Below are 26,880 nucleotides of genomic sequence, written 5' to 3' on the forward strand. Positions count from 1 at the left end.
CCTGCTTTTTATACTGCTGACCACAGCTTCACACCAAGTCTAAAATTCTTTTGCATGGCTTTAATTTCACCCCTTTGGAAGTGCAAAGCTAAAAAAAAAGGTGTAGATGAGAAGTGTTGTTTTCAAGTGGTGTCATGATACTGTCCCAGCTACAATGCCTCCAGGCCTAGTCTGTGTCATGTTAATAGGAGGGTCCCTCATCTAAGGCAAGAGCCTGAGGTTAGTAAATCAACAAAGAAAAAGGCTTCATTAATTTTGTTTCTTAACATTTAAGTCATGCCTTATAACTTTTTTTTTCAAAACTAGACTTGGGACGGCAGAAAAACCAAGGGTACTTTTTTTTAAAAGGCTGGCAAACAGCACAATGACAAAAGATTACTCATAGAAGGCCATCAAAAAACTTCATAAATGAAAGCAATAAATCACTAAGTTTCATTTTAGTTAAAGATTTTATTACAGTTAGGGTTAGTAAGGTATTAAGTGTCTTAAATGTTTCTAAACATTACTTAACCTTTTTGCTAAGGGGTAAACAGCATAGCAGCATTTCCCGACCTCACAAAGTATTAGCACAATCCATAAAAAAAGAATTCTGCAGCAATCATCACCCAATTTCCAAAGACTTCCTTCCTAATTAGCGAAAAGCAAATACACTTGAATCTAGAAAAATATGGCAATTTTATAAAATTATGTTTTTAGATTGAAAAGCATACTCTAATAGGCAGAGACAGAAAAATAGTTCCTTAAAAATCTCACTGAATTGTTTATGGAATGACAACACTCAAGTTGGTCTTGAGCACCTTGGCTTGGCTGGGGACACCCTGCATTCAGCTGCCGGCCAGGGACTGATGGATTGGGGGCTGGAAGCAGCGCACGTGCTCCACAGGTGTGCTCTCTCCATCTCCTGACTTCAGGTACTTGTCTAAAATGGTGATAATCTCATCATTCAGAATCTGGAACTTGCGAATTCGCTCCACCATTTTCTTCAAAGGCTACAATTAAAATGAGAATGTGTTCATTTCAAAACATATGTACTTGTATAAACTGCTTGTGTTTCAAACATAAGCGTTCTCATTTTCTCAGGAGTTAAATGACAAAGACTCATGTACCATCTTTAATGCAACTATTAGGACACAACTTTTTAATATAAACACCTTTTTTTTTGGGGTTTTATGTTACTAACAGATTTACTCATTTATACAACAGAGGCCTTATCATTCACCAACTGCAGACTGAGAAGGAGCACTGATGGCAAAGTTTTGAAGTGTTAACCAAAAAAGTCTGCAGTTCAGACCCATGAGCTGCTCTGTGGGAGGGAGAGGGAGCAGTCTGCTCCATAAGGATGTGCAGCTTGGTTGGTGGGTGTCCTAAAGCTGCAAAAATGTGAAGATGTCCTAATTAAGACATTCAGCTTGGCATTATGGACAGATACTCTGACAGACCCTTCTGCTAGTAAGATTGAGATACTAACACACATGAAAGAAAACAGAAAAAAAAAACACGTTAAAAAGTAGGGCTGGGTTTTCCTACAATAGAGAAAGCATAAAGGAGGGCTTTCGTTAGGCAGCAATGGTGTGAGGAGACTAGATTAGTAGCACTATTACCTGGAAATTGCTCAGGAAATCAGACAAAAAGTACTCAGTACCACTAACTGATAACTCAGAAAGCCAGGATCCTCTGGTTAAGCTAAAATGGCCCTAGGTTGGTAACAGCTTGTGGAGATGAGTAAATACAAACTAAATCTTGAAAGGAAAGCTACTTATATTAGGTTCAAATAAGTAAGAACTTGCAAATCAACAATCTAATGCATAGGAAGCATTTCAGAAAAGAAGTACAAGGTTTAGATATTGAGGCTTTCTGCAGTCAACACCAATATCAGTCCAAGCAAGCAGAGCTCATGTATTTCTGATGCCAAATGTGTGATGAATTATAAATCTCACTCCACACACCAATTACACCCTGTACAACTTTCAGCTTCCTTTCCTTGGTTGGTTCAGACAACAGCAGCTCTAGGAAAGCCCTTCTCATTGTAATCAGAGCTTTGTGAAAAATGTAGATCATAATCCCATGTAATAAGATAGAAAAGTAATAAATTGGTTTGAAGCCGTAATACCCATTCATGTGGGATGAGGCCAGCAGATGCCTGCCCTGCATCTATTTTGCGATACAATTCTAATTCCATGAGGTAATTTACAAACTACAGGGAAAGGGCTATTTTTAGCCATGGAAGAAAGGATATAAACAAGCAGAGTTCCATACAAAGATTCTATGCTTCTGGGATCCCACTCTGGAATAAATTCATGGCCTTTGAGCCAAATGCAGCTCGTAATGACCCTCCACGAGTTTCGGAGGCTGTAAATTTTAACAGGAGGAGTCTGCCCATCTTTCTTCCTCAGTACCATTGGTGAATCTGAATGGCTGGAAATACCTGGCCATGCTATGGACTATACCACCAGACATGGCAGAAGCTCAGTAAGCCTCCATCTTCCAAGGCTATTTTTGGCCTCATCTTGTTGCCATGATGACATCCATGATAGCCCCTAAGGGTTAGTTAGCATCAGCCCTCCAGATGGCAGGAAGCATTAACAAACAAAAGCCAAATTATTTACTAAAAAGGGGTTCCATGCTTTGCACCTTCAGACACTAGAATTGTAAGACAAAATATAAAATGTGTAAAGAAAGTCTAAAATCCTAAGAAGGAAAAATGAACCACTGCAGATCTCAAAGGAATACCATGGTGACATTCTCAGCTGCAAAGCAGAGGGCTGGCTGGTGTTACGAACCTACTGGGGGCTCCATTGGAGACAAGACTTAATCAGCTCTAGTGACCAAGCTCCAGTGAAATTTATACTCACACAGGGATTCTGTTTACACATCACCACCACCCACTGGGCTACCAAAGCAAGCTTTTAGAAATAAAATGGCTGAAATTTAAAAAATTCTGTATCAAAGTTAAAGTGAACGAAAGATGTTTATGAATAAAGTGCTCTGATTTCACCCCAGAAAGTCAAGGAAATGAAAGGTTAGGGAAGGAGAGTGGTCCCAACAATCTTTATTCAAGTCCCCAGAACCTGTGAATATTCTACATTACAAAGTAAAAGTGCCTCTTCAGTTGTTACTAAGGTTATGGAACTTAAAAATAAGGACAATAGCCTAGATTATTAATCTAATCATATGAGCAAGGAATTTTTTCCAACTGGAAGCAGAGAAGACAGAAGGAAAGTGGTCTTTTGCATTTGATTAGAAGCATGAGAGAGATTTGACATTGTACTTGTATTTTGAAAACAAAGAAAAATGGGACTAATTTAACTGCCAGATAGCTTTACTTCCAAATATTTACATTAAATTTTTTTAGTAAATTAATTGGTAGCACATTATATACTGTGGGGAAAACATTCCTGGGAATAAAATTTTTAGTAAAATTTTTGTTTAACTTCAACATAAAATTTTCTTCCACTTACCACATTTTTTATAATCTCGTCTTTGCCATCATGTTTCTGGACTTTAAGGAGATGATAACAGAAATCCAGCACAGCAAAGCGTCGCTGTTGCCCAAGAAGTACAATGATCATACACCCAGCCCAGTGGAGTCCATCACCAAAACACTGTCTATAAAGTGAGAATAAATAAATGGAGAGTCAAATGTAAAGTTTTTAATGATTCTAACATCACTTTCCCTGTTTTTTTTAAAACATCTTTATTACGTTCCCCTAGAATAATAATAATAATATTAATAATAATCTTCCTAACTCTTAATAGTTTTGGGGGGAAGAATAACTCCATAAAGCTATGGACTTCTTCTGAGAACAATACACACTTGATATACAATTTTAACAGGCTCAGAGGATCCCTGAAGAATATCCTTGAGTTATTTCTTTTGCATTATGAGATTTTAGTGAAATAGTATTAAAGCTCCCAGGCCATCTTGGTAAGGTTTTGGTCTATGTCCACAGAAATGCAGTCGTCTTTATTTGTTGAACACCAGCTTCCACCCCAAGCTTCTCTATCACCAATGGAATTGTACTGTGATCCAAAGTATAAGATTAAGCATACTTACTCAACTGTAAACTCATGTGTTCCCACGGGAATGCAGTAGACAAACTGCATTGCGCTCCAGAGCCTGTGAAACTCAGCACATTCATCTACATGCATGACCCCATTGCTAGGAAGAGGCCCTCGCCAGATGGGGTCATCCAGAAAGGTCCGAACTCGAGTCAGGATAACTTCAAACATAGACAGACCGCAGCAGAGGCGCTCCTTGGTCAGCAAGTCCCCTTCTCTTGCTATTGCAATTTGCTGCAGAAAGTGGTTGAACATTACAGATCACAGCAGGAATCTGGAGTACTGCTATTGCTTCATGATTTAATGGAAAACTAACACCAAGAAAGTAAGTATGTCACCTCTCATTTCTATTTCACAGTCAAGGAAAGTTACTCAGTGAAGAAACAGAAAACAACTATAGTTCTGTTGGTCAAAACTGCAGGAGCTACTACTAACACCAAGTTGATGACAGCCAAAGGCATTTTTCAAAATCTTAAAAAGGAATAGGATGGCCTCCCACAGTAAAGAATTCTATATGGCCCAAAATAGAACAATGCAAGGTTGAGAAACTCTGACCTAGTGTAAGCCAATCTAGCATGTGGAAAGCCTTCCTTAGGTAGACAATAAATAGTAAACGATACTTACTGTGGAAGTCTTAGGTGGATGTTCTAAGGCATATAATTTAAGAGCCATATTTGATATTCTCATGAACAAGCTTTCTGCTGTTTTTAAATTATTTATATTAGTTTGCATAAAAATTGATATACATTGTGTTTCATATGATCATTCCCACATACTGTGTTTTATAAAATTAATGACCACTGATCTATGTTTACCATTACTTCACCTTTTCAAGTCCCCACTGGATCTTTCCTAATTTCTTCACCCCTCTCTCCGCCCACCAACTCTTAAACCTCATGATTTCCCCTGCCTCTACCACCACCCTCAGCTCCCTTTCCCCTTTTGGTCTTTGCATTTTTACAGTAATAATCTTATGCATTTTGTTAAGCTTGGTACACAGGTTACTGGATAGAGAAAATCAGACACTGCTCTGAAGCCCTATACCCTACCCTGATCCTGCTTCTCAGGCTGGCAACAGCCACAGTTTCAGGATACACCTACCTGAGGGGTCCCTAGTCTTTCAATCAGAGGAACAAGGTGTAGTGGAGCATACTTTGATTCAAGTCTCTTCATTTTGGCATCCAACCTCTCTCCCTCTGGAATGGAAAGAATGAATATATGACATTCTTTTGTAATGAGAAATAACTATACAAAGGTTTTTGGGTTTTGTTTACAAAACAAAATATTTTCTAACATTTTATTCTGCTTTCAGTGGAAGTTTGCACAGTAGTTCTGGCTCCCATTTAACAATTTGTACACAAATTAATTTTCTTTTCTCTTTGTTTTGTACTGTCGAGTCAGATGCAACTGGCTCAGGAGGAGATTGCCCCTCCTCCAGCAGAGCATCTGGTGGATTCAAACCACAAGCTTTTGGGATTGCAGTGCAGCTTCTTGTATACAAACTATTAAGGACAGGGGTTACATTTCTTATAGTGTCAGTATTCTCTTTAGATGAAACTTTTGTCCCTTTCTGGTAACCTAGCTTCTGTCATTTTACCTCTCAGCTCTGTGTTAGGATAAATGTTGGCCATGAGGTCTCTTACAGATTATCATTTTTAATATGACTGTTGTATCCCTAAATTATATATTATTGGCTGTTGTTGTATATTATCAAGTCCAAATTGACCCTCCAGCAGGTTTTCAGAGGTATTAAATAACATGGGAGGAGACTGGAGCACCTGGTAGATTTGAACCTTTGCATCGGCACTGCAATTCCTTACACTAAGCCACCAGAACTCCATTTTATTTTATAGGCCACTCAGTTATTTAGTTTAAACAATATTAACCTTAGGGGCTAAATTTAATTCTCTTCAAAGGTTGAAGAATATCTTGAGAAGTCCCCCAGTCTCTAGTCCAAGAAGACTGGACTTTGTGAAGTAAGAATTTGAGCTTTGTTCCACACTTTCCCCCCGTTCTCTCAGGATTCAGCTACTGTGGCTCTGATCCAAATGGTCAGTGGAGGCAGCCGGGTGCAATCTAGCTCTGGTCTTGGGTCAGAGAGCTTATGGACCAGTTTCTTCTCTAAGTATATCTTCCTTCTTTCTATCTTACTCCAGAAAGTAGGAGTTGTAAAAATTGTAATTAGAACATGAACTTAATAAACTAAACTATATCAACACAGGAGGTGGACTGATTCAGTGACTGGGGTAATTGGGATGGGTGTGTCAGAGGCAATGTGACTGGCACAGGATAGAGCAGGGTTTAGGGCTATTGAGTCACTATGAGTCACAAACGACTTGATGGCACATAACAACAACAACAACAACATATCAACCTATTCAACCACAAGGCCTATGGTCTTAAAATTTCAAACTCAGGAAATTAATAATGTAAGGGATTTGATATGTCAAAGAAGTAATCATAACTGTGCCAACTATGAAAATATGTGTACACAAATCCATCTCTATGATGAAATTCTGATGATGTAGTCTAGAGGAAATTGTGCTGTTAACTGAAAGGTGGTTCCTCTTTCTAGGGGTTTGGATCTACAAATGGTTCCTCAGATGAAAGATGGGCAATCCCCTCCTGTACAACTGTCAGCCTCTGAAAACTTACTAGAAGGTCAGCTATGAACCAGTTACGACTCCACTGTTAGGACATTTTGAGTATATGTACATATATGTATGTGTGTGGACACATATTGTTGTTATGTGCCATTGAGTTGATTACAACTCATAGCAACTCTATGCGTAACAGCTCTGAACCCTGCCCTGTCTGGCAGTCTCACTGACTCTGACACACCTACCCCCATTAGCCCAGTCACTGAGTCAATCCATTTCATCAGGGTCTTCCTGTCCTGTGTTGTCCCTCCGCCCTCCCGAGCATGATGTGCTTTTCATGCATCTACAGATACATAAATCTTTACATTCCAAAACCAAACAAACAAACAAAACCAAATAAACAACTCGCTGCTTTCAGGTCAGAACCTAGTTGACCTTCCAGCAGGTATTTGGAGGCTACAAATTGGACAAGAGGAAAATGTCCGTCTTTAAACTAGAGACTGTGACTTTAACTCCCTATGAGCTACACTATCAAAGCACCCTAACATCCTTCCCTAGATATGCATTAACATATATATCCACACTTGTTTTTTTCTTCGTGTTGCTGCAAAAACTCTTTATGTTTTATCCTTTATGTAAAATGCCCTGGTAACCTAATGCTAAGGAATTGCATTTTCAACCCAAAGAAAGATACAGGGTTCAAATCCACCATTGCCTCAGCAAGAAAAAGATGGGTAATCTCCTCCTATGTGATTTACAGCCTCTGAAAACCTGCTGGAGGGTTTGTTATATGTCTGTTTCAACTTGACAGCACATAACAACATCAACAATTAAGAAAGTGGAAGTAGTATAATTTACCTATGGGAGCTGTGGTGTCTTAGTACTAAGGAAATGCACTGCCAACCCAAAAGGCACACAGTTCACCAACTGATATGCAGGACAAAGATGAGCAACCTCATCTACAATTTACTGTCTTTGAAAACCTGCTAGAGGGTCAGCTATGAGTCAGTTCTGACTTGATGGTACATAACATAATTTACCAAGGTCACCTCTCTCTTAGTTGGTACTCTTTCCCATCTTGAAAGATGAAAAATGTTTACTATCTAAAGATTAATTCTCCCTTCCCTAACACAAGTATCTTGGGTAACTACATGAAATAGATGTTGCTGTTAGGTGCTACGGAGTCAACTATGACTCATAATAACCCTATGAGCAATGGATCTGAACCTCTGTCTACCTTGTGCCATTCTGAATGTTTTTAATATACTCGAGCCCCATGTTATATTTACTATGTCAATCTATCTTATTCCTTCTACCACTCTTCTGCTGACCCTTTATCTTTCCAAGCATGTGAGATGAAGCTTCATCATCTTTGCCTCTAAAAGCACCCTGGTTGCACTTTTCCAATACATACTTTTTGTTCTTTTTGGCAGTCCATAATATATTCTGCACTCTTCTTCAACATCTAATCTCAAAGGCACTGACTGATTCTTCTTTTATCATCCTTATTGAGTTCAATCTTCAGATGCCTATCAAGCAACTAAAAAGACCATGGGCTGAATGAGGTGCACATTAGTCTTTAAACTGACAGTATTGCTCCTTGGCACCTTGGAAAGGTCCTTGACAGAAGATTTTTTCCAATGTAATGCATATTTTGTTTAGGGAGCTCTGGTGGCCTAGTGATAAGAAGTTGTGCTGTAATCTTGAAGTCATGCAATTCTAACCCACTGGCTGCTCTTTGGGAGAAAGTTGGGCAATCTCCTCCCAGTCAAGTAACTGCCTCTGAAAACTCAAAGAGGGTGAGCTATTGGTCAGTTCCAACTTGATAGTATACAACAACAACAATACATATTTTTATTTTTTTGACTGTAGGTAGCAAGAATGCTGATTGTGGATCCAATCAAGACGAACCTATTGACAATTTCAATCTTTTATTTATATCAAAATCTCTGGTGCTCTTCTAAACCCAGCTTGAATTTCTAGTAGTTCTAGTTAGTTTTGGATGATCTTCAGGAAGATTTTACTTGCTTGTGAAAGTAATGATAACATCTGACACATTCACAATTCTATCGGATCACCACTTTTCGAACTGGAACAAATATGGAACTCTTCCAGTCAGACAGCCTTTCAGATTTCTTAGCACAGATTGTTTTTCACACCTAGGCTACATCTGTTTGTTGAAACATGTCAACTGATAGTCCATCAATTCCAATGCCATCAGTGCAGCTTGAACTTCTTCTTTCACTATCATTGATTCTTGAACATATGCTACACTTCCTGATTTTTTTGTTGTTACAATCATTTTTGGGTGCTTCCTAAGTCATTTGAGATTTTGCTCATAGCATTATTCAGTATTTCAACTCAAGGTCTTTGAATCTGTCCTTTAAGCTTGAGGAATGTTGAATGAATTCCTTATTTTTTATTTCCTAACTCCACCTCTTTGCACTTTTTCTTCTCAAGCTGTCTTCCACCCACCAGGAGGGAGGCAAGTTTTTGGGTTTTGTTTCTTTTAAAGTGCTTAAATCTTGGGTTTAAAAAAAATTTTAATTGATTTTAATGAATGTTTACAGAGATTTTGGATTTCCATACATTCATTGTTGCACCTTTTTCCCAGGCCACCTCTCCCCCCAGTTCACCATTCTCTTTGAAAAGTAAAAGAAAAATTATTTCATTGGTATAAATCCCCTCTCCCCCACCGCCCCGTGTACACTCCACTATGTAACCTTCATTCTGGACTCTTGTCATAACCATAATAATCATATATTGTCAAGCTGCCTTTTGAAATCTTCTGTTTGCTTCTTTTATTTCAGCATTTCTTCCCATTGTTTGGTTTCTTGATGTTTTAGTTCTATTTTTAGAGTCTTTTCTGACATCAACTTTGTTCTTTTCTTTCTTCCCTATCTTTATAATGATCTTTTGCTTTCTTCATGGATGGTATCCTTCATAACATCCCACAACTAATCTGGTCTTCAATCATTGAGTGTGCAATACCTCAAACCCTTTCTGGATGGCTTCTTGAAATAAACACATATAATTCTCATCTTATAAAAGTGCAATCATACAATAACTGCCCTTTCTATATTTTCAAGATTTCTCTGCAAATTGTACAAAACACAATCAGCTTTATTATATGCAAACATGAACCATTCTACATCTTCAGAGATGTAGGCTTGTATAAAAGGTAAGTTCTATAAAAAGGAAAAGTTCAAGAATAAAAACCTTCCAATTTTGACTTTGTAACATTCCAGCAGCAATAGCTAAAATGATTTTAGGTGATTCATTGTTTTATGATAGAACCTTAAAAGTGGCTCCTCTACATCACTACAAGATAAAAAACTCAATCGCAAAATGGTCACAGGATATGAACAGACACTTCACCAAAGACATTGAGATGGCAAACACACACATTAAGAAATGTTAAAAATCCCGAGGGTTTTTTTTTTAAATCCCTAGTTTAAGAGCAGGGTTGTGTCATCTGTATAATGTAGACTGCTGATGAATCTTCTGCCAATCCTGATGCCACATTTCTCCTAATACAGCCCAGCCTCTCGGGTAATCTGTTCTGCCTATAGAGTGACAAGATACGGAGATAGGACACATCCCTGGTGTACACCCTTCCCAATTTTGAACCATGCAATATGTTTCCTTGCTCTGTTCAGATGACTGTTTCCTGGTCCAAGTATAGGTTTCACATTTACCATGGTCAGGTGTTATGGGATTCCCATTCTTCTCAGAGTTAGCCTCAGTTTACTGTGGTCCACACAGTCTTTGCATAATCAATGAAACACAGATAATCAGACATTCCTCTGGTACACCGGGCTTTCAGCCAAGATCCATCTAATAGTCGCTACAGTATCCTTAGTACCACAACCCCATTTAAAGCTAGCCTGCATTTCTGGTAGTTCTCTGTTGATGTGCCATACCAGTTGTTTTGGATAATCTTCACAAGACTCTTGCTTGCATGTAATATTAAAACTGAGGAGGACCTGAAGCACTTGGCTGCAAAAAGTCAAGAACCGTAGCCTTCAATATGGATTGAGGCTCATTATCAAGAAAACAAAGATTCTCACCACTGGGCCAAATGGCAGCATCATGACAGATGTTGAAGAGAATGAGACTGTTAACAGCTTTAGTTTGTTTGGTTCCACAATCAACACTCTTGGCACCAGCAGCCAGGAAATTAAAGTATTGTGATGGGAGTCTGCTACTGAGAGACCTCTCCAAAATACTGAAGAGCAATAATGTGACTCTGAAGACTGAAGTATGCCTGATACAGACCATGGTCTTTGTAATTACTTGCTGTGCGTCAGACACCTGAACAATGACTAGGGATGATAGAAGAACTGATGCCTTTGAGCCATGGTGTTGGAGAAGAGTATTAAATATATCATAGACTGCTAAGAGAATGAACAGACATGTCCTAGAGAGGGTTAAACCAGGCTGCTTCTTGGAGGCAAGTATTCAGAAGCTTCATCTCACATACACTGGACATGTTGCAAGGAGGTACCAGTCCTTGGAGAGGGATGTCATGCTTGAGAGGGTGGTGGGATAGTGCAGGAGAGAAAGACCCTCGATGAGATGGATTGATTCAGTGGCTGGGTTAATGGGGGTGGGTTTGTCAAAGACAGTGAGATTGGCACAGGACAGAGTAAGGTTTAGGGCTGTTGTGCATAGGGTCGCTATGAATCGCAGGTGACTCGATGGCACAAACCACCACCACCAACCGCTTCAAGAGAGATGCAAATCAAAACAACTATGAGATACCAACTCACCAAAGTAAGATTTGCAAAATTTAACAAAACAGCAAACATCAAATGCTGGCGAGATTGGAGAGAAACTGGAACCCTTATTCACTGCTGGTGGGAGTGTAAAATGGTGCAACCATTATAAAAGGTTGTATGGTGCTTTCTCAAAAAGTTGCAAACAGAAATACCATTTGACCCAGCAATTCTACTACTGGGAATATACCATAAAGAAATCAGAAATGCCACACAAACAGATGTATGCACACCTTTGTTTATTGCTGCACTGTTCACAATAGTAAAGAGATGGAAACAATCCAAGGGCCCATCAATAAAAGAATGGATAAAGATATTGTGGTATATTCACACAACAGAATACCATGCAACACCGAAAAACAAAGAACTCATAAAATATACAAAATGGGTGCCCTGGAAGACATGTTGAGTGAAAGATCTCAGTCAAAAAAGGACAAATACTGCATAATGCCACTGTTATAAAACAGGGGTTTGGGAAAAACTAAGAAAAGAGGAGATAAATAATGTACACTGCATTGAAACAAATGAGGGAAAGAACTGTTTTAAAAGGTATATATGATTAGGTATTATTTGCATGACAACAGTCTAGAATGAGAGCTGCATAGCTAAGTGGACTTGGGGATGGGAATTGTGAAATAATGAAGTTGGTGTTTTTTTTTTTTCAAAGAGAAAAGCAAACTGGGGGTGGATAGGGAAGAAAATGTGCATTAATGAATGAATGGAAATCCAGGTTCTCTATAAACTTTCGATAAAATCTCAATTATAAAAAAGGAATAAAAAAAGTGGCTGCTTTATTTCCTCAGTAACATTTCTCCTATAAGAATGTTAAAGTTACAAATACCCAAATAGCTAGTTTCTAAGAAAATATGTACAGAAATGCAGCATCATCAATATGCTGTCTGCAATAACTTTTTATTAGCCAATTTTTAATATACATAGCAATGCTACCATTTCTGTGAATTCACAGGTTATTCCAGGAGTCCTCTGCTTTGGCACGTTAAGTGGTGTTGAATACACAATGTAGGATTTTAAAAGGAGTCCTCTTGTGTTCAAAGCTAAGGCCAGTGAAATGAGAATAACAGGTGTAGAGATATGTAATAGGTTCTAGTAAAATATCTAGAGAAGTCTGTAAGAAAGGACTGGTTGACTATCTTCCTGCCAGAAATTGTCCTGTTGGTGCACTAGATACACTCTAACAGCTGTAACCTGATCAAAAAAAGGCACCACTGCCTTTGTCCAAATGATGCAACACTTTGACCATTGAGTTGCTGTGTGATGGAGGATAGCTGCTTTGGTTGAGAAGGCAGCTGCCAGACCTTGCCACTAATGCTGGTGGGAAGACCACAGAGCGCCGGTGAGCCAAATGCTGCTGGCATGCTTGTGAACACAGTGCCAAAAGCCACTGCTTACTCCCCTTCTGGCACTAGCCTGCAAAGGATTTGAAGTATCATCAAAGAACCAGCAGCTACAAATTGGTCTGTGGAAAATGTAGCTCAAAAGCAAGCAGACATGCCTGAGTAAGCAGGGGTTTTTTTTGTGCAGAAGCATGGATAGCACTGTTAGAAAAACTCAGTGGAAGTGTAGCATTTCTGGAAGTAGCTGCTAATCTGAACATGCTGTCAAGCTGTGCCTGGGCAAACAAACCTCTGTAGAATCCGGCTGCTGCAGATGACTTCCACACTGCATTTCAACTGCATTCTAGTGACCAAATAAGTGTTATTTTTTTATTATTATTACTTTTAATGAAAATGTATAGAAACTTTGGATTTCCATTCATTCATTGTTGCACTTTCCTCCTTGCTCACCCTTCCCTCCCAGTACACTCTTCTCTTTGAAAAGTAAAATTCTTTTATTGTTTTACAATTCCTTCCCCCACAAGTCCACTCCACTATGCAGCCTTCGTTATGGACTGCTGTCATAACAAAAATGCCTAATCACATATCCCTTGTAAACAGTTTTCTCCTTAATCTGTTTCAGTGTAGTATACATAATTTATCCCATCTTTCTCAGTCTTCCACCAACCCAGATGTCGGTCCTGTTTTACAATAATGGCACTATGCATTTTTTGTCCTTTTGTGACTGAGATATTTCATTCAGCAAATGTGTTTTTAAATAGGAGGCAGAATGAAATAATCTCACATCCATTAGCAAGTCAACATTCCACCCTAATCCTCACTCGAATCAGCAAACAAGCCTCTACAAAATCCTGCTGTGACAGATGACTTCCATACTCTATTCCAGCTGACTTAATGTAGGATTTACTATTTTAAGACTACTTTAAGAGTGGTCAGTGGTGGCATGTGGGAACAGTCTTGCTTTTCTGCTCTCAGGGCCCTGGTGGCTAGTAAGTTCTGTGGACTGTTTCTATGTATTTTTGTTTTCCTTCACATTGTTTAAAACCAGGTGAGATTAATACTTACACCTCAAATGGATACTCACAAGTCTGTGTGTGGGTTAAATATATTTATTTAAATAATTAATCATTATTTATATGAAAGAGTGGTTTATCCATTCAATCATTCATATACATTCTGCTTTAGAACACTAATTAGTATTAAGGTAATTAATTGTCTAAACATTTCCTTACTGAATACTGCTTTTCTCTTCACCAAACATATTTACTAATTTTTATGCCACTATCTTCCCTTCCCATCCCATTTAATCATCCAACCATGATTCCTTCTGCATGTGAAAACCTTCCCTTAGCATTTTATAATAGAGGTCTTATACTGTAATTGTACTTCTGTGACTGTCTTATGTCATTCAGGCGTATTTCTTCACGATTCCTCATTTTGTGCAGAGTATAATGAGTTCTTTATTATTTTTCAGTGATGCACTATTTGCAAGTACATGGTTTAATTATCTATTCATCTGTGATGGACACTTCGGTTATCTCCAATTTTTTGTTATAATAATCAACAATCTGCGTTATGCAGATGACAGAATATTGCATGTTGAAAAGGAGGACCTGAAGCGCTTGCTGCAGAAGGTAAAGGACTGCAACCTTCATATGGATTGAAGCTCAACATCAAGAAAACAAAGATTCTCACCACTAGCCCAATTGACAGCATCATGATGAATGGTGAAGAGACTGAGACTGTTTAACAGCTTTAGTTTGCCTGGCTCCACAATCAACACTCTTGGCACCAGGAGCCAGGAAATTAAAAGATGAATGACACTGGGAAATTCTGCTGCCAGGGACCTCTCCAAAATAATGAAGAGCAACGATGTCAGTCTGGAGACTAAGGTGTGCCTGATCCAGGCCATAATCTTTACAATTACTTGATATGCATCAGAAAGCTAGACAATGCTAGGGATGAGAGAAAGATAAATGATGCCTTTGAGCTGTGGTGCTGGAGAAGAGTATTGCATATACCATTGACTGCCAGGAGAACAGACAGGTTCATCTTAGAGAGAGTGAAACCAGGCTGCTCCTTGGAGGCAAAGATTCTGACATACTTTGTATATGTTGCAAGGCAAAGATTCTGACATACTTTGTACATGTTGCAAGTCCTTGGAGAAGGATGTCATGCTTGAGAAGGTAGAGGACAGCACAAAACCCTCGATGAGATGGACTGATTTAGTGACTGGCGTAATGAGAGTAGGTGTGTCAGAGACAGTAAGATTGGCACCGGATACAGCAGGGTTTAGGGTTGTTGTATATTAGATTGCTATGAATCACAGGCAATGTGACAGCATAAAACAATAGTAGCAACAACAAGAGGTAAACACAAGTGTGGATATATCAGTGTCCCACAGCTCTTATTTCTTTAGGAGATTATATATATAGAGAGAGAGTAGTGGAATGCTAATCAAATGGTATTTTTATTCACAAGTTTCTAGGGAAGTGTCAAAGTGCTTTCCAGTGTAGCTCCTACCATTTAATAGTCTCACAAGCAGGGTATGAATGTTTAATCTGTTGTTTGTTGCATTTGTTGTTTAATGTCTTACTGAACTTTTGTTACCTTCAGTCTCTCTCCACTGAGATATGCTGGCCATTGTATATTAGCTCTAATTATGTTAAGACATTGCCCTTCTATTTGATTTTGCTGAGCATTTCTATCAGAAAATTGACTGATACGATCAAGCAGTCCCTTTCCTTTTTTAACTGTTTTTTTTTTCTGATGTTGAACTATCCTTGCATACCTTATATGAATCTTACTTGATCATGATGTATGTGTTTTGTTTTGTGGTGCTGTTTGTTTTGTTTGGATTTTTTAAAAAATGATTCTAAATTTTGGTTGGATCTCTAGGCTAAGATTTTGTTAAGCACTTCTATGTTCATGAGGGATATTAATCTCTAGTTTTCTTTTTCAGTGGTATCTTTGCCTGGCTTTGGTAGTAGGATTATACATGTTCACAGAATGAAATCAAGAGTATCAGGGTTAGTCTTGCTTCACAGAATGAATTTGGGAAAAGCCTTTTTTCTATATAATAAAATATTTTGAGTAGAACTGCCAGAATTTCTCTGACTGGAAAAATTTACTGGTAAAGCCATCTGGGCCAGAAATTTTATATGATATATTAAAATTCTTTTTGTGACAAGTCTTCAAATTTTATATTTCTGGGTTAGCTAAAGTAGGCAGTGAGTTTCTAAATATTCTTTTGTTAGGTTTACAAATTTGTTGGAGTATATTCTCAGCAGGCTTTTTATTTCTTAATTAAAAAAAATTTTATTATTTATTTTGGTGTGTATATCATCAAATCGGATCTGACTGGTACAGGAGATTGCCCCTCCTTCTCCAGGAAAGCATTAGTGGATCTGAACAGCATACCTCTTCTCAGCAGTATTTTGTTATCTTTTTATTTCAGTTGGTTCTATTATGACAGCACTAATTTTTCTCTGCTGACTTAGCCAAATTTAGTGATTTTTAAAAAACTGAACTTCTAGTCTTGTTGATTCTGTGTATGCTATTTATTTCTGCTCTGATCTTTATTATTTCTCTTCTTCTGATTCTTGTTGGGTACAGTTAAATTAGAACCGATTCAGAGCTGACATTCAGTGGATGTTTAGAGGCCATGTAACCACATGGGGCGAGAGAACTCATCTTTCAGATGCAGAGCAGCAGGTGGACCTGAAACACTGCCTTAGGATTGGCAGCAAAGCTTCTTATTAGGTCACTAGAATTCCCTTCTGGTAGCTTTGGGCTTTTTGTGGCTCTATTTTCTATTTGTGCATATTGTTAGTTTAAGTTACTGATTAAGATTTCTTTTTCTTTATTGATGTATACATTTATTGTAAATTTCCCATTGAGCACCACTCATTTTGCACCCCACAGACTACAGTATATTGTATTCTCATTCTCATTTGACTCTTAAGTAATTTTAAATTTTACTTCTGATATCTTGACTAAGGTATGCCTGGTCCAAGCCAGGGTTTTTCATTTCTTTTCTATGAATCTGAAAGTTAGACAATGAATCGGAAGGACTTCTGCAAACTTTAAAATGAAGAAGAAAAAAAAATCAATGTCCTTGAATTATGGTGTTGGAGAAGAGTACTGAATATCCCATGGACTGCCAAAAGAACAATCAAGTCTGTAGGAGGAAGTGAATGCTCCTCAGAGGCAAAGAGTGAAACTGGGTTTCACCCACTTTGAGCATGTTGTCAGGAGAGACACAAGATGGAATGACACAGTAACTTAAAAGATGGGCTCAAACATAACAGAGATCACGAAGATGGTACAGGACAGGTTCAAATCTGTATAGTCACTATGAGTCTTAGTTGATGTGATGGAATCTAACAACTGGGGCACTCTGACCCTTCTCCTTACTGTCTCTAGCCATGCTTGTAGAACTAGATATAAATCATATATGTAATGGGGTATTTTCCCCCTTTACAAGAAGCATTGCATGACAATATTTTCCCATCACTCTGTATAATTTTTAACCTTACCATTTATCTGGTGGCTGTATAATAATATAAATATATATAATATAAAAATAATATAAAATAGTTGCCCTCCCCTATCCCTTGGTGGAATCTCTTCTTAAGACAGTTTGCTGCAATTTGATCTTTGCAGTACTACTTCTCTTGATCTGTAAGTTTTCCTTTGCTGATAAACAGGACCTAATGTGTTAGGTTCTTGGACCAGGGAGCTCTGGTGGCTTAGGGGTAAGAAGCTATGCTGCAGTACCAAAGGCATACAACTCTAATCCACCAGCTGCTCCGCAGGAAAAGGATAAGCAATTTCATCCTATTGCCTCTGAAATCCTGTTGGAGGGTCTAGGACAGGTTAGTTCTGATTCAATGGTACACATAAACAACAATATGGTTCAGAGAGCTCTGGTTGCCTAGAGGTTATGCTGTGAACCCAAAAGCACATGGATTTGCATTCATTCACCAGCTGCTCTACGGGAGAAAGATGAGCATTCTCCTTCTGTGTTACTAACTGCCTTTGAAAACCACTGGATGCTTAGCTATGAGTTGGTTCTGATTTGATGATACACAACATCTTTTAGTCTGTTTCTGGGTCAGTATTTTTTGTCTTTCTGTGAATACTAATTTTGCAGGGCTTTCCTTCTGGGGTGCTAATGCAAACAAATGGTAATAAATATTTTAAAACAAAACATAATGAATGACCCAATGAAATTATGAGGTTATTATAAACACAAAATTATAAAAACAAAAGGTCTATAAATGAAAAAATCATAATGATTTGTAACTCTCAAATAAAAAGTAAAAACAATACATTATGCTCAATACATTATTTCCCTTTCAAAATATGTCTTTTTAGAAATTTCCCTTTATTCCCCCCCCCCCAAATAAAGAAGTCTCAACTGTGTTAATTATTTGTTCTGGCAAATAATAGCCCTCATCAACATTTCAGGAAACTCATTCATAGCCTTTATACTGGCACTCAAGTTGCTATACCTTGCACTTTAAAAATCATGTGCATTTGTCCTCACTTTTAAACAAATTGCCCAGCTTCCCTACTCACAAACTCTTTATCATAATCTCCTTCACTTGTTGCACATGCAACTTTCAAATCACTGCAAAGTCTTTGAGCCATTTTTAAAGTAAGGCAAGTGGGCACATTATTCTGATTTTGATCACCTAACCAAATTATCAATTAGGTCTCAAGCCTTCTGTGCTTTTGTGATTTCAAATATGCTGCCAGTTTCTTATGCTGCAGCCAGTATGTCTTGAGTTTAGGCATGTCTAAGTCCAAATACCAGGTACTAGTATTGAGAAGGCTTCCTGTCTCCGATGGTTCTGAGGAAAAATCCTTTGCCTTGAGCGTCTGCTTCAGGACAGCCTTCTGGGGCTAAGTGCCGCTTTTCTTCCATTTGCAGCACACTGCTGTCTCAGTAGGATAGTTTCCCAGGAGAGGGTTACATGTCCCCTAGAAGTGGTATATAAGTTTTGTTTTCTTGGCCCCAGGGTCAAAAGCCCTTCGGGCCCAAAACTATTTAAACACTCAGGTCCTGCCCACTAGACTTCTGGGAATGTGGGCATACCTGCTTTGGTATTAAAGATATTACAGTTAATGTTAGATGGATCTTGGCTAAAAGCAGAGTTTGTGTTTCACCGACTACACAAAGGCATAGTTTGTGTAGGCACAGACTATGTATCACAACAAACTGTAGCTAACTCTGAGAAGAATGGGAATCCCAGAACACCTGATCGTGCTTATGCGAAACCTATACATGAGACAAGAGGAGAATGGGAATCCAGAACACTTGATTGTGCTTATGTGAAACCTACACATGGGACAGGAGGCAGTCATCAGAACAGAGGAAGGAAACACTTCATGGTTAAAAGTTAGGAAACCAGGATGTGTCCTGTCTCCATACCTTTCAATCTAATTGAAGAATAGATCATCTAGGAGGCTGGGCTCTTTGAGGAGGAATGTGGCATCAGAATTGGAAGAAGACTCATCAAAAATCTTTGTTTATGTAGGTTACACAATCCTGCTGGCTGAAACTAAGGAGAACCGGAAACGTTTGCTTCAGGTCAATGATGTAGCCTTAAATACAGGTTGAAGCTCAACATCAAGAGAACAAAGATTCTCACCACTTGGCTGATTGGCAGCATCATGACAGATGGTGAAAAGACTGAGACTGTTAACAGCTTCAGTTTGCTTGGTTACACAATCAACACTCTTGGTACCAGCAGACAGGAAATCAAAAGACAAATTTTACTGGGAAAGTCAGGGATCTCTCTAGAGAACGAAAAAGCAACACTGGCAGTCTGGAGACTAAGATGCACCTGACCCAGACCATAGTCTCGGCAATTACTTGCAATGCATAAGAAAGCTAGACAATGACTAAGGAATGACAGAAGAATTGATGTCTTTGAGCTGTGGTGCTGGAGAACAGTATTGAATATACCATGGACTGCTAAGAGAACAAACAGGTTTCTCCTGTAGAGGGTTAAACCAGTCTGTTCCTTGGAGGCAAGGATTCTGAAGCTTCGTCTGACATACCTTGTGCATGTTGCAATAGGGAGCAGTCCTTGGAGAGGAACATCATGCTTGGGGGAGTGGAGGGACAGTGCAAGAGAGGAAGACCCTCAAGATGGATTGATTCAGAGACTGTGGTAATGGGGGTAGGTGTGTTCAGAGCTATGAGTCACAAACAACTCGACAGCACATAACCACCACCACCACCATCAAATTATCAAAGTCTTTCCTTTAACATGGTCTGGTCACTGACAAAACTATAGCCTCATGTTTTTTCAATGAGTTGAGAAGGGTATGTTAAGCCCTTCTCAACTGTTCTTCTATTTCTGTTTTATTTTCAATTTCAATACTTTTCCTTTTCTTTGATGCTTTGCCAGCAGATGAATCATTTACACTTTAGAGGCATAGTTACAAAAATAAAGAGAAAAATTTAAGCCAAATACAAAAGTTATACACTTAACACAATGCTATGCGAACATGAGATTTTACAAAGCAAATAGAGCTCTCCTTCCTTGAACCAATCAACTTTTGAAGTTGCTCAATACTTTCATGAATGTCAGAGAGTAATACATATATTCCTTAAAAAAAGTCACTGTACTTAACTCACATTTTTAATACAATAACAATGATGGCAGTCTGTTCTTAATTTGGTGTTGTCTATAAATTGAATGTTCTTAACCTGAGATTTACTAGACACCCAATCTCCCTCTGCTTCATGTTATTTTGAAGGAAATTCTAAATATCCTATAATTTTAGCCATAATTCCTTTGTTTATTGACTACTGGATTAGGCTATATACTGCCTTCCATTTATCCCTATTGGTGTTAGGTGCCAACAAGTCACAAGAGATCTGAAATCCGTCCTATCCTCATCCTTTCTGACACACTCTAACCCACTGCATCAGTGATGGTGTCAACCCATCTCACTGAGGTTCTTCCTCTCTTTCACCAATCCTCCACGTTTTCAAGTACGATGTTCCTCTCCAAGGCACGGCCTCTCCTAGCAACATGCTCCAAGTATGTTAGATGAAGCTTTATCATCTTTCCTCCAAGAAGCATTATGGCTGCACTTTCTCCAAAACATGTCCATTTGTTCTTTTGGCAGTCCATGGTACGTTCAGTACTTCTCTCTAACACCACTGCTCAAAGGCATCTATTTTTTCCTTCTGTCATCTTTATTCACTGTTCAGTTCTGATGACTAGGAAGTGACGGAAAAGACTATATAAGTCAGGCACTCCATAGTCCTCAATCTGACTTTTTGAGGGCTCTCATGTAACAAAGAAAATAATGACTCCTCAGTGATTTAGAGAGGTCTCTGACAGCAGGCCGACTCACCCCCAAAAGTCCTGGGTTAGTTGTGGATCCAAGTAAAATAAAGTCATTTATAGTTTCAATCTTTTCTCTATCAGGACACTGCCTGTCGATCCAGAGGTGGCAATTTTTGTTTTCTTGATGTTGAGATGTAATCCACAATGAAGGTTCCAAGTTTTGACCTTCTGCAGCAAGTGCTTCAATTCCTATCTTTCAGCAAGCAAGGTTTTGTCATCTGCATAACGCAGACTGTTGATGAGTCTTCCTCCAATCTTGATGTCACATTCTTCTTCATATTGTCTGGTTTCTTGAATTATTAGCTTAGCATACAGACTGAAGAAGAGTACTGAATATACCATGGACTGCCAAGAAAATACAGATTCATCCTAGAGAGGGTTACAGCAGGCTGCTCCTTGGAGGCAAGGATTCTGGGGCTTTGTCTGACATACTTCGGACATGTTGTAAGGAGGGACAGGTCCTTGGAGAGGGATATCATGCCTGGGAGGGTGGAGGGACGGTGCAGGAGGGGAAGACCCTCTATGAGGTGGACTGATTCAGTGACCGGGGTAACTGGGATGGGTGTGTCAGAAGCGGTATGACTGGCACAGGATTTATGACTGGCAGGGTTTAGGGCTATTGTACATAGGGTTGCTATGAGTCACAAGCGACTCGACGGCACATAACAACAACAACAGACTGAATAGATATATAGAGAGGATGCACCACTTTCCTAATTTTATCACCAGAAAATAGCAATCTGGACATCATTTAGGCCTTACTCAAGCCTTCTTGGCTTAGAGCAAGCAGTGATCGAAACTGGAAAACAGTAGTTTCGACACCACCTAAACTTTATGGAACAGCAGCATTGATGATTCTGATAATCCACTGGCCTCAGTTGGAATGTTATTCTGCTGTGCCAGTTATAGGACTCAACTAAAAGGCTCTAGCAACCACTGTCCCAGGACTCAGATAGGCACTGCCCCATAATATGCCTGATAGGCTGTTAGAGGTACAACACTTACCTATCAGTATGTTGTATTAGGGGAGTGATTTGCATATTGCTAATATCAGTCTGGAGACTAAGGTGAGCCTAATCAAGGCCAACAGTCTTTGCAATTACTTCACAAAATGCTGGACTATGACTAGAGATGTTGTAAGGAGAATTGAAGCCCATGAGCTGAGATGCTAGAGAAGAGTACAGAATGGGCTGCTAGGAGAACAAAGAGGTTCTTCCTAGAGAGGGTGAAATCAGGCTGCTTCTTGGGGTCAAGGATTCTAAAGCTTCATCTGACATACTCTGGGCATGCTGCAAGAAGGGAACAGTCCTTGGAGAGGGACATCATGCTTGGGAGGGTGAAGAGATAGTGCAAGAGAGGAAAAAGGGGAGCTCTGGTGGCCTAGGGACAAGGAGCTGCAACTACAATCCCAGAGGCGCACGGTTCGAATCCACCAGATGCTCTGCCGGGGAAGGAGGGACAATCTCCTCCTGTACCAATCAGATCTGATTTGACGGTACACTCACACAAAAATAATAAAATAAAAATAAAAAAAGAGGAAGACCCTCCATGAGATGGATTGATTCAGTCACTGGTATGGTGGGGGTAGATGTGTCAGAGACAGTAAGGCTGCCACAGGATAGAGCAGGGTTTAGGGCTGTTATACATAAGCGTCACTATGAGTTGCAAGTGATTTGACGGCACATAACAACAACAACAAACTTTGGGCATGTGGCCAGAAGGAACCGATCCTTGGAGAAAAATTCATGCTCGAAAAAGTGGAGGGACAGCACAGGAAAAGACGACCCCGGATGAGATGAACGATACAGTAACTGGGGCAATGGGAGTAGGTGTGTCAGAGTCAGTGAGACTGCCTCAGGACACGGCAGGTTTCAGAGCTGTTGTACATCGAGTCATGATGGGTCACAGGCAAGTCAACGGCACATAACAACAAAAACAATAATTATTTTATAGCTTGTGTATATACTTACTTGTGTATATAATTGCTCTTATCTATTAGTGTGCTGTAATGAGGGTTGCTACAAAACTGTACCACCAGTATGTCAAATGCCAGAAGGGTCATCCATTATGAGTAAACTTCAGCAGTGCTTCTAAATGAAGAGACCAGGAAGAAGGACTGGCCATCCAAGTCTGAAATAGTAGGTCTCTGAAAAATCTATGGACAAAATTATCTCTGGTTCTCACTAAAAAGGCACCTATCTTAATAGTAAAACTCACCTTTCTCTCTGGTATAGCCAACTCTGTGAATCAACTGTGCTACAATGAATGGTAAAATTCCCTGGACCAGTGGAGGACACACTCACCTTTCACGTGGACCCTGGGCAAGATATTCTGAAAGGGAGCGGCATGCAACAGATCACATACTTCTTCTAGAGACTAGAACACAGAGAAGGTAGAATTAGGAAACTCATTTTCATAATAAAGATGGAGGGAGAAAAAATATGGTCATGAAAAAAACGCATACATCTTTGGTATTAAGTGTAAAGTAAGTTCTTTAGGTATCACTGCCTGAAAGAACTCTTTGTGATGATGAAATGTTCTATGTGCTGTCCATTATCATGGCCACATTCTCATGAAAATACTGAGCATTTTAAATAGGCTAGTTTTTCTGAGAAAGGAATTTTAATTTAATTTCTTTCTAAGTAATTTAAAAATACATACACAGGTAAATGCGAGTATTAAATGTGAGCTTCCTCTGCCAGGATTTAGTGTGGCAGCCCTCTTCACACCCATTCATATAAAGAGCCAAAAGAAGAGTGTGTCTCCTCTGAACATCTTTGAAAGGGTCACCTGGAACTGTCTATTCCTCCCAGATGATGTTATGAGCTGGCATTTGAAAATTTTTGAAGGGAACATAAAGTTCTTTGACATACTAAAAATTATACACAAAGTTCTTTCTCCAGAAAAATACATACTTAGAAAGTTCCCCTCCAATGTCTGAGAGGCTACAGAACACTTAAAAATTCACCACTAACCCAAAGAAAAGGACAATGTCCATCACTGAAGAAGCAGAGGCTTGAAAACATATCGAAGGGAAAGCAGAAAACATATTCCACTCTGAACTTCTACATCTCACAGGCAAATGAAAACTTCCTGAAATTATCCTAAACAAACACCAGTCAGCAGAGATAAGTGCTTGAAAACAGTGAGAACCTCTCTCACACGTTTCAAGCTTGGTTGCCAGGCATCCAAGCATGTGCTCCTGTGGCCAGACCTACCTCATTCTTCTCAGTCTTGACAAGGAGAATGACACATTTATCCCAGTAAACTGTAATGATCAGAGTGGGAAACACAGGTGCCATCACACTTGCCTTTACTAGTCAAGATGCAGGCATGAGCACTAGGTTATAAATTTCTCTAATAGAAATCATAACCCTTTATTTCCAACACAATTTTATTAATTATTAATTCTCTACTAGAAATCATAACCCTTGTTTCTAAAACAGCCTAAATGTTCTCCACTCATGTGGTAGGTGGAGCAGGGAAGAAGGTCAGACAGGAGAGTATGACATCTGGACTGAAAGAGAAAGGGGGGTTCAGCCCACACTCCTAAATAGAGTCAATGGCAAAGACAAACTGTCAATGGCATGCTTCCCACTTGCCAACACACTTTGTGAACAAGGGAGCCAAATGAGCTCTGGTCACAACAGTGATTCAGAGAAAAGAGGTGTTACAGGGATCAACGGTGGATATGTAAGAATTCACTCAAATTCCCAAGACCCTGCAGACCCCCGCATCCCTCAGACATCAATTACCAAGTAAGAAACGGGACCTGGGCAGGCAGGGATCACACTTCTAACTGATGTTTCTTAAGTTTCTAATGGAATCACTCTGTTGTGCCAAGAGATAATATGTTTGGCACTCTATCACCTTTTGGTAATGTTGTTTTGTTTTTTTTTTACTTTGGTAATTTCTACTTCTCTGTCATTAACCTAAGCCAAGTTTCTCAGGAAAGGGGCCTCAGAAACACAATACATGCCCTGACCAGTGTGAAGTTGTCAGGGATTGAGTGCCAGAAGAGACATCAAGAGGAGGAAAGAAGAGAAGACAGCTTTCCTGATGTTGTGCTAAGTGCTTGAGAATGTTGGACACAAAAGGCATTTTGCTAAATTTATTTTAAATTCATTAAGAAAGGCATTCTTCCCAACTTATCTAGTTCTTTAAATATGCCTATTTGTTGCAGCTTCCCTGGATGTACGCTGCATGGGCAAGCTTCCATCTTTAGGAGCTATCCTGTTGCAAGCATAGCTCTGCTGGACTCCCAGCCAGTGTCAACAGCCCTTGCTATTGCAGGTACAGGTAAGAAGCTGATCCCTCAGACTTCTCTGGGGCTGAACATACTGAGGGAGACCTGTGTCCGTGTTCCAAATGACACACACGGGTCTGGAGATGTAGCTCACCGGTGGAGCACGGTGGCTCACGTGCCGCGGCTTTCTGGTTCGTGGTTCATTACCAAATGACACACACAAAGAAAATCAAAGATTCCTGATAGCTCCCACCTAAAACCGGCTTGCCTAGAAGTATCGCAAACAGGGGATAAAGATGAAAATCCTGATGAAACTCTCCACTCCTGGAACATCCAAGTTGGAATCACAGGTGTTGATCTAACAGCTTAGCCTGAGTGCACTGCCAGAGTGATTCCCCGGTCCTAAGCAAATGACAGGTTACTTTAACTTTTGTCTTTCTAAAACATACCTGACATCTGCAAGGTCACCAAGGTTTTGAATAATACACTGACATCAAGAGACCATTGTGAGAATCACTCCCATGAAGACCACCTCCCGCCAAGAGAACTAGAAATACAACACCATTTCTAAAAGAAATATGGTTTTTTAAAAAATAGACAAGTCTATTTAAAGGTGTATGTTGTTTTTGTTGTTATGGGCCATTAAGTTGCTTGCGACTCATAGCGACCCTATGTACAACAGCCCTAAACTCCGCTCTGTCCTGTGCCAATCGCACTGTCTTTGACACTCCCATCCCAATTATCCCAGTCACTGAATCAATCCACCTCCTAGAGGGCCTTCCCCTCTGGCGCCTGTCCTCCACCTTCCAAAGCATGATTTCCTACTCCAAGGACAGGTCTCTCCTTACAACATGGCCAAAGTATGTCAGATGAAGCCTCAGAATCCTTGCCTCCAAGGAGCAGCCCAGTTTAAACCTCTCAAGGGTTAAACTGTCTATTTTCTTAGCAGTCCATGGTACCCTCAATTCTCTTCTGCAACACCAAAGCTCAAAGGCGTCAATTCTCCTTCTATCCTCCCTAGTCATTGTCCAGCTCTCTGATGCATATCAAGTAATTGCAAAGACCATGGCCTGTATCAGACGCACTTTAGTCTCCAGAGACACCATGCTCTTCAGTACTTTGGAGAGAGGTCCCTAACAGCAGACTTCTTTTACTTTTACGTCCTTTAATTTCCTGGCTGCTGGTGCCAAGAGTGTTGACTCTGGAGCCAAGCAGACTAAAGTTGTGAACAATCTCAATCTCTTCACCATCCATCCTGATGCTGCTAATTGGTCCAGTGGTTAGAATCTTTGTCTTCTTGATATTGAGCCTCAATCCATACTGAAGGCTGCAGTCCTTGATCCTCTGCGGCAAGCGCTTCAGGTCCTCCTCAGTTTCAGCAAGCAGGGTTGTGTTATCTGCATAACGCAGACTGTTGATAGATCTTCCAACAATCCTGATGCCACATTTCTCCTCATAGAGCCCAGC

At 39.6% G+C, this 26,880-nt stretch overlaps 1 protein-coding gene across 1 annotated transcript in view; it reads right to left on the reverse strand.

Moving 5' to 3' along the window:
* Positions 1-824: 824 nt before the first annotated feature.
* The window catches only part of CYFIP1 (cytoplasmic FMR1 interacting protein 1), a 206,542-nt gene continuing 180,486 nt past the window's right edge, over positions 825-26,880 (reverse strand). The window contains exons 27-31 of the mRNA XM_006898595.1: positions 23,471-23,543; positions 5,161-5,255; positions 4,055-4,293; positions 3,459-3,606; positions 825-989 (exon numbers count right to left, since the gene is read on the reverse strand). Coding sequence (XP_006898657.1) covers positions 825-989; positions 3,459-3,606; positions 4,055-4,293; positions 5,161-5,255; positions 23,471-23,543 — 720 coding nt within the window. The remainder of the gene's footprint in view (positions 990-3,458; positions 3,607-4,054; positions 4,294-5,160; positions 5,256-23,470; positions 23,544-26,880) is intronic.

The sequence above is a fragment of the Elephantulus edwardii genome, unplaced genomic scaffold (assembly GCF_000299155.1).
Source record: "Elephantulus edwardii isolate Elephantulus edwardi_28Jun2011 unplaced genomic scaffold, EleEdw1.0 scaffold00234, whole genome shotgun sequence".
Lineage (NCBI taxonomy): Eukaryota > Metazoa > Chordata > Mammalia > Macroscelidea > Macroscelididae > Elephantulus > Elephantulus edwardii.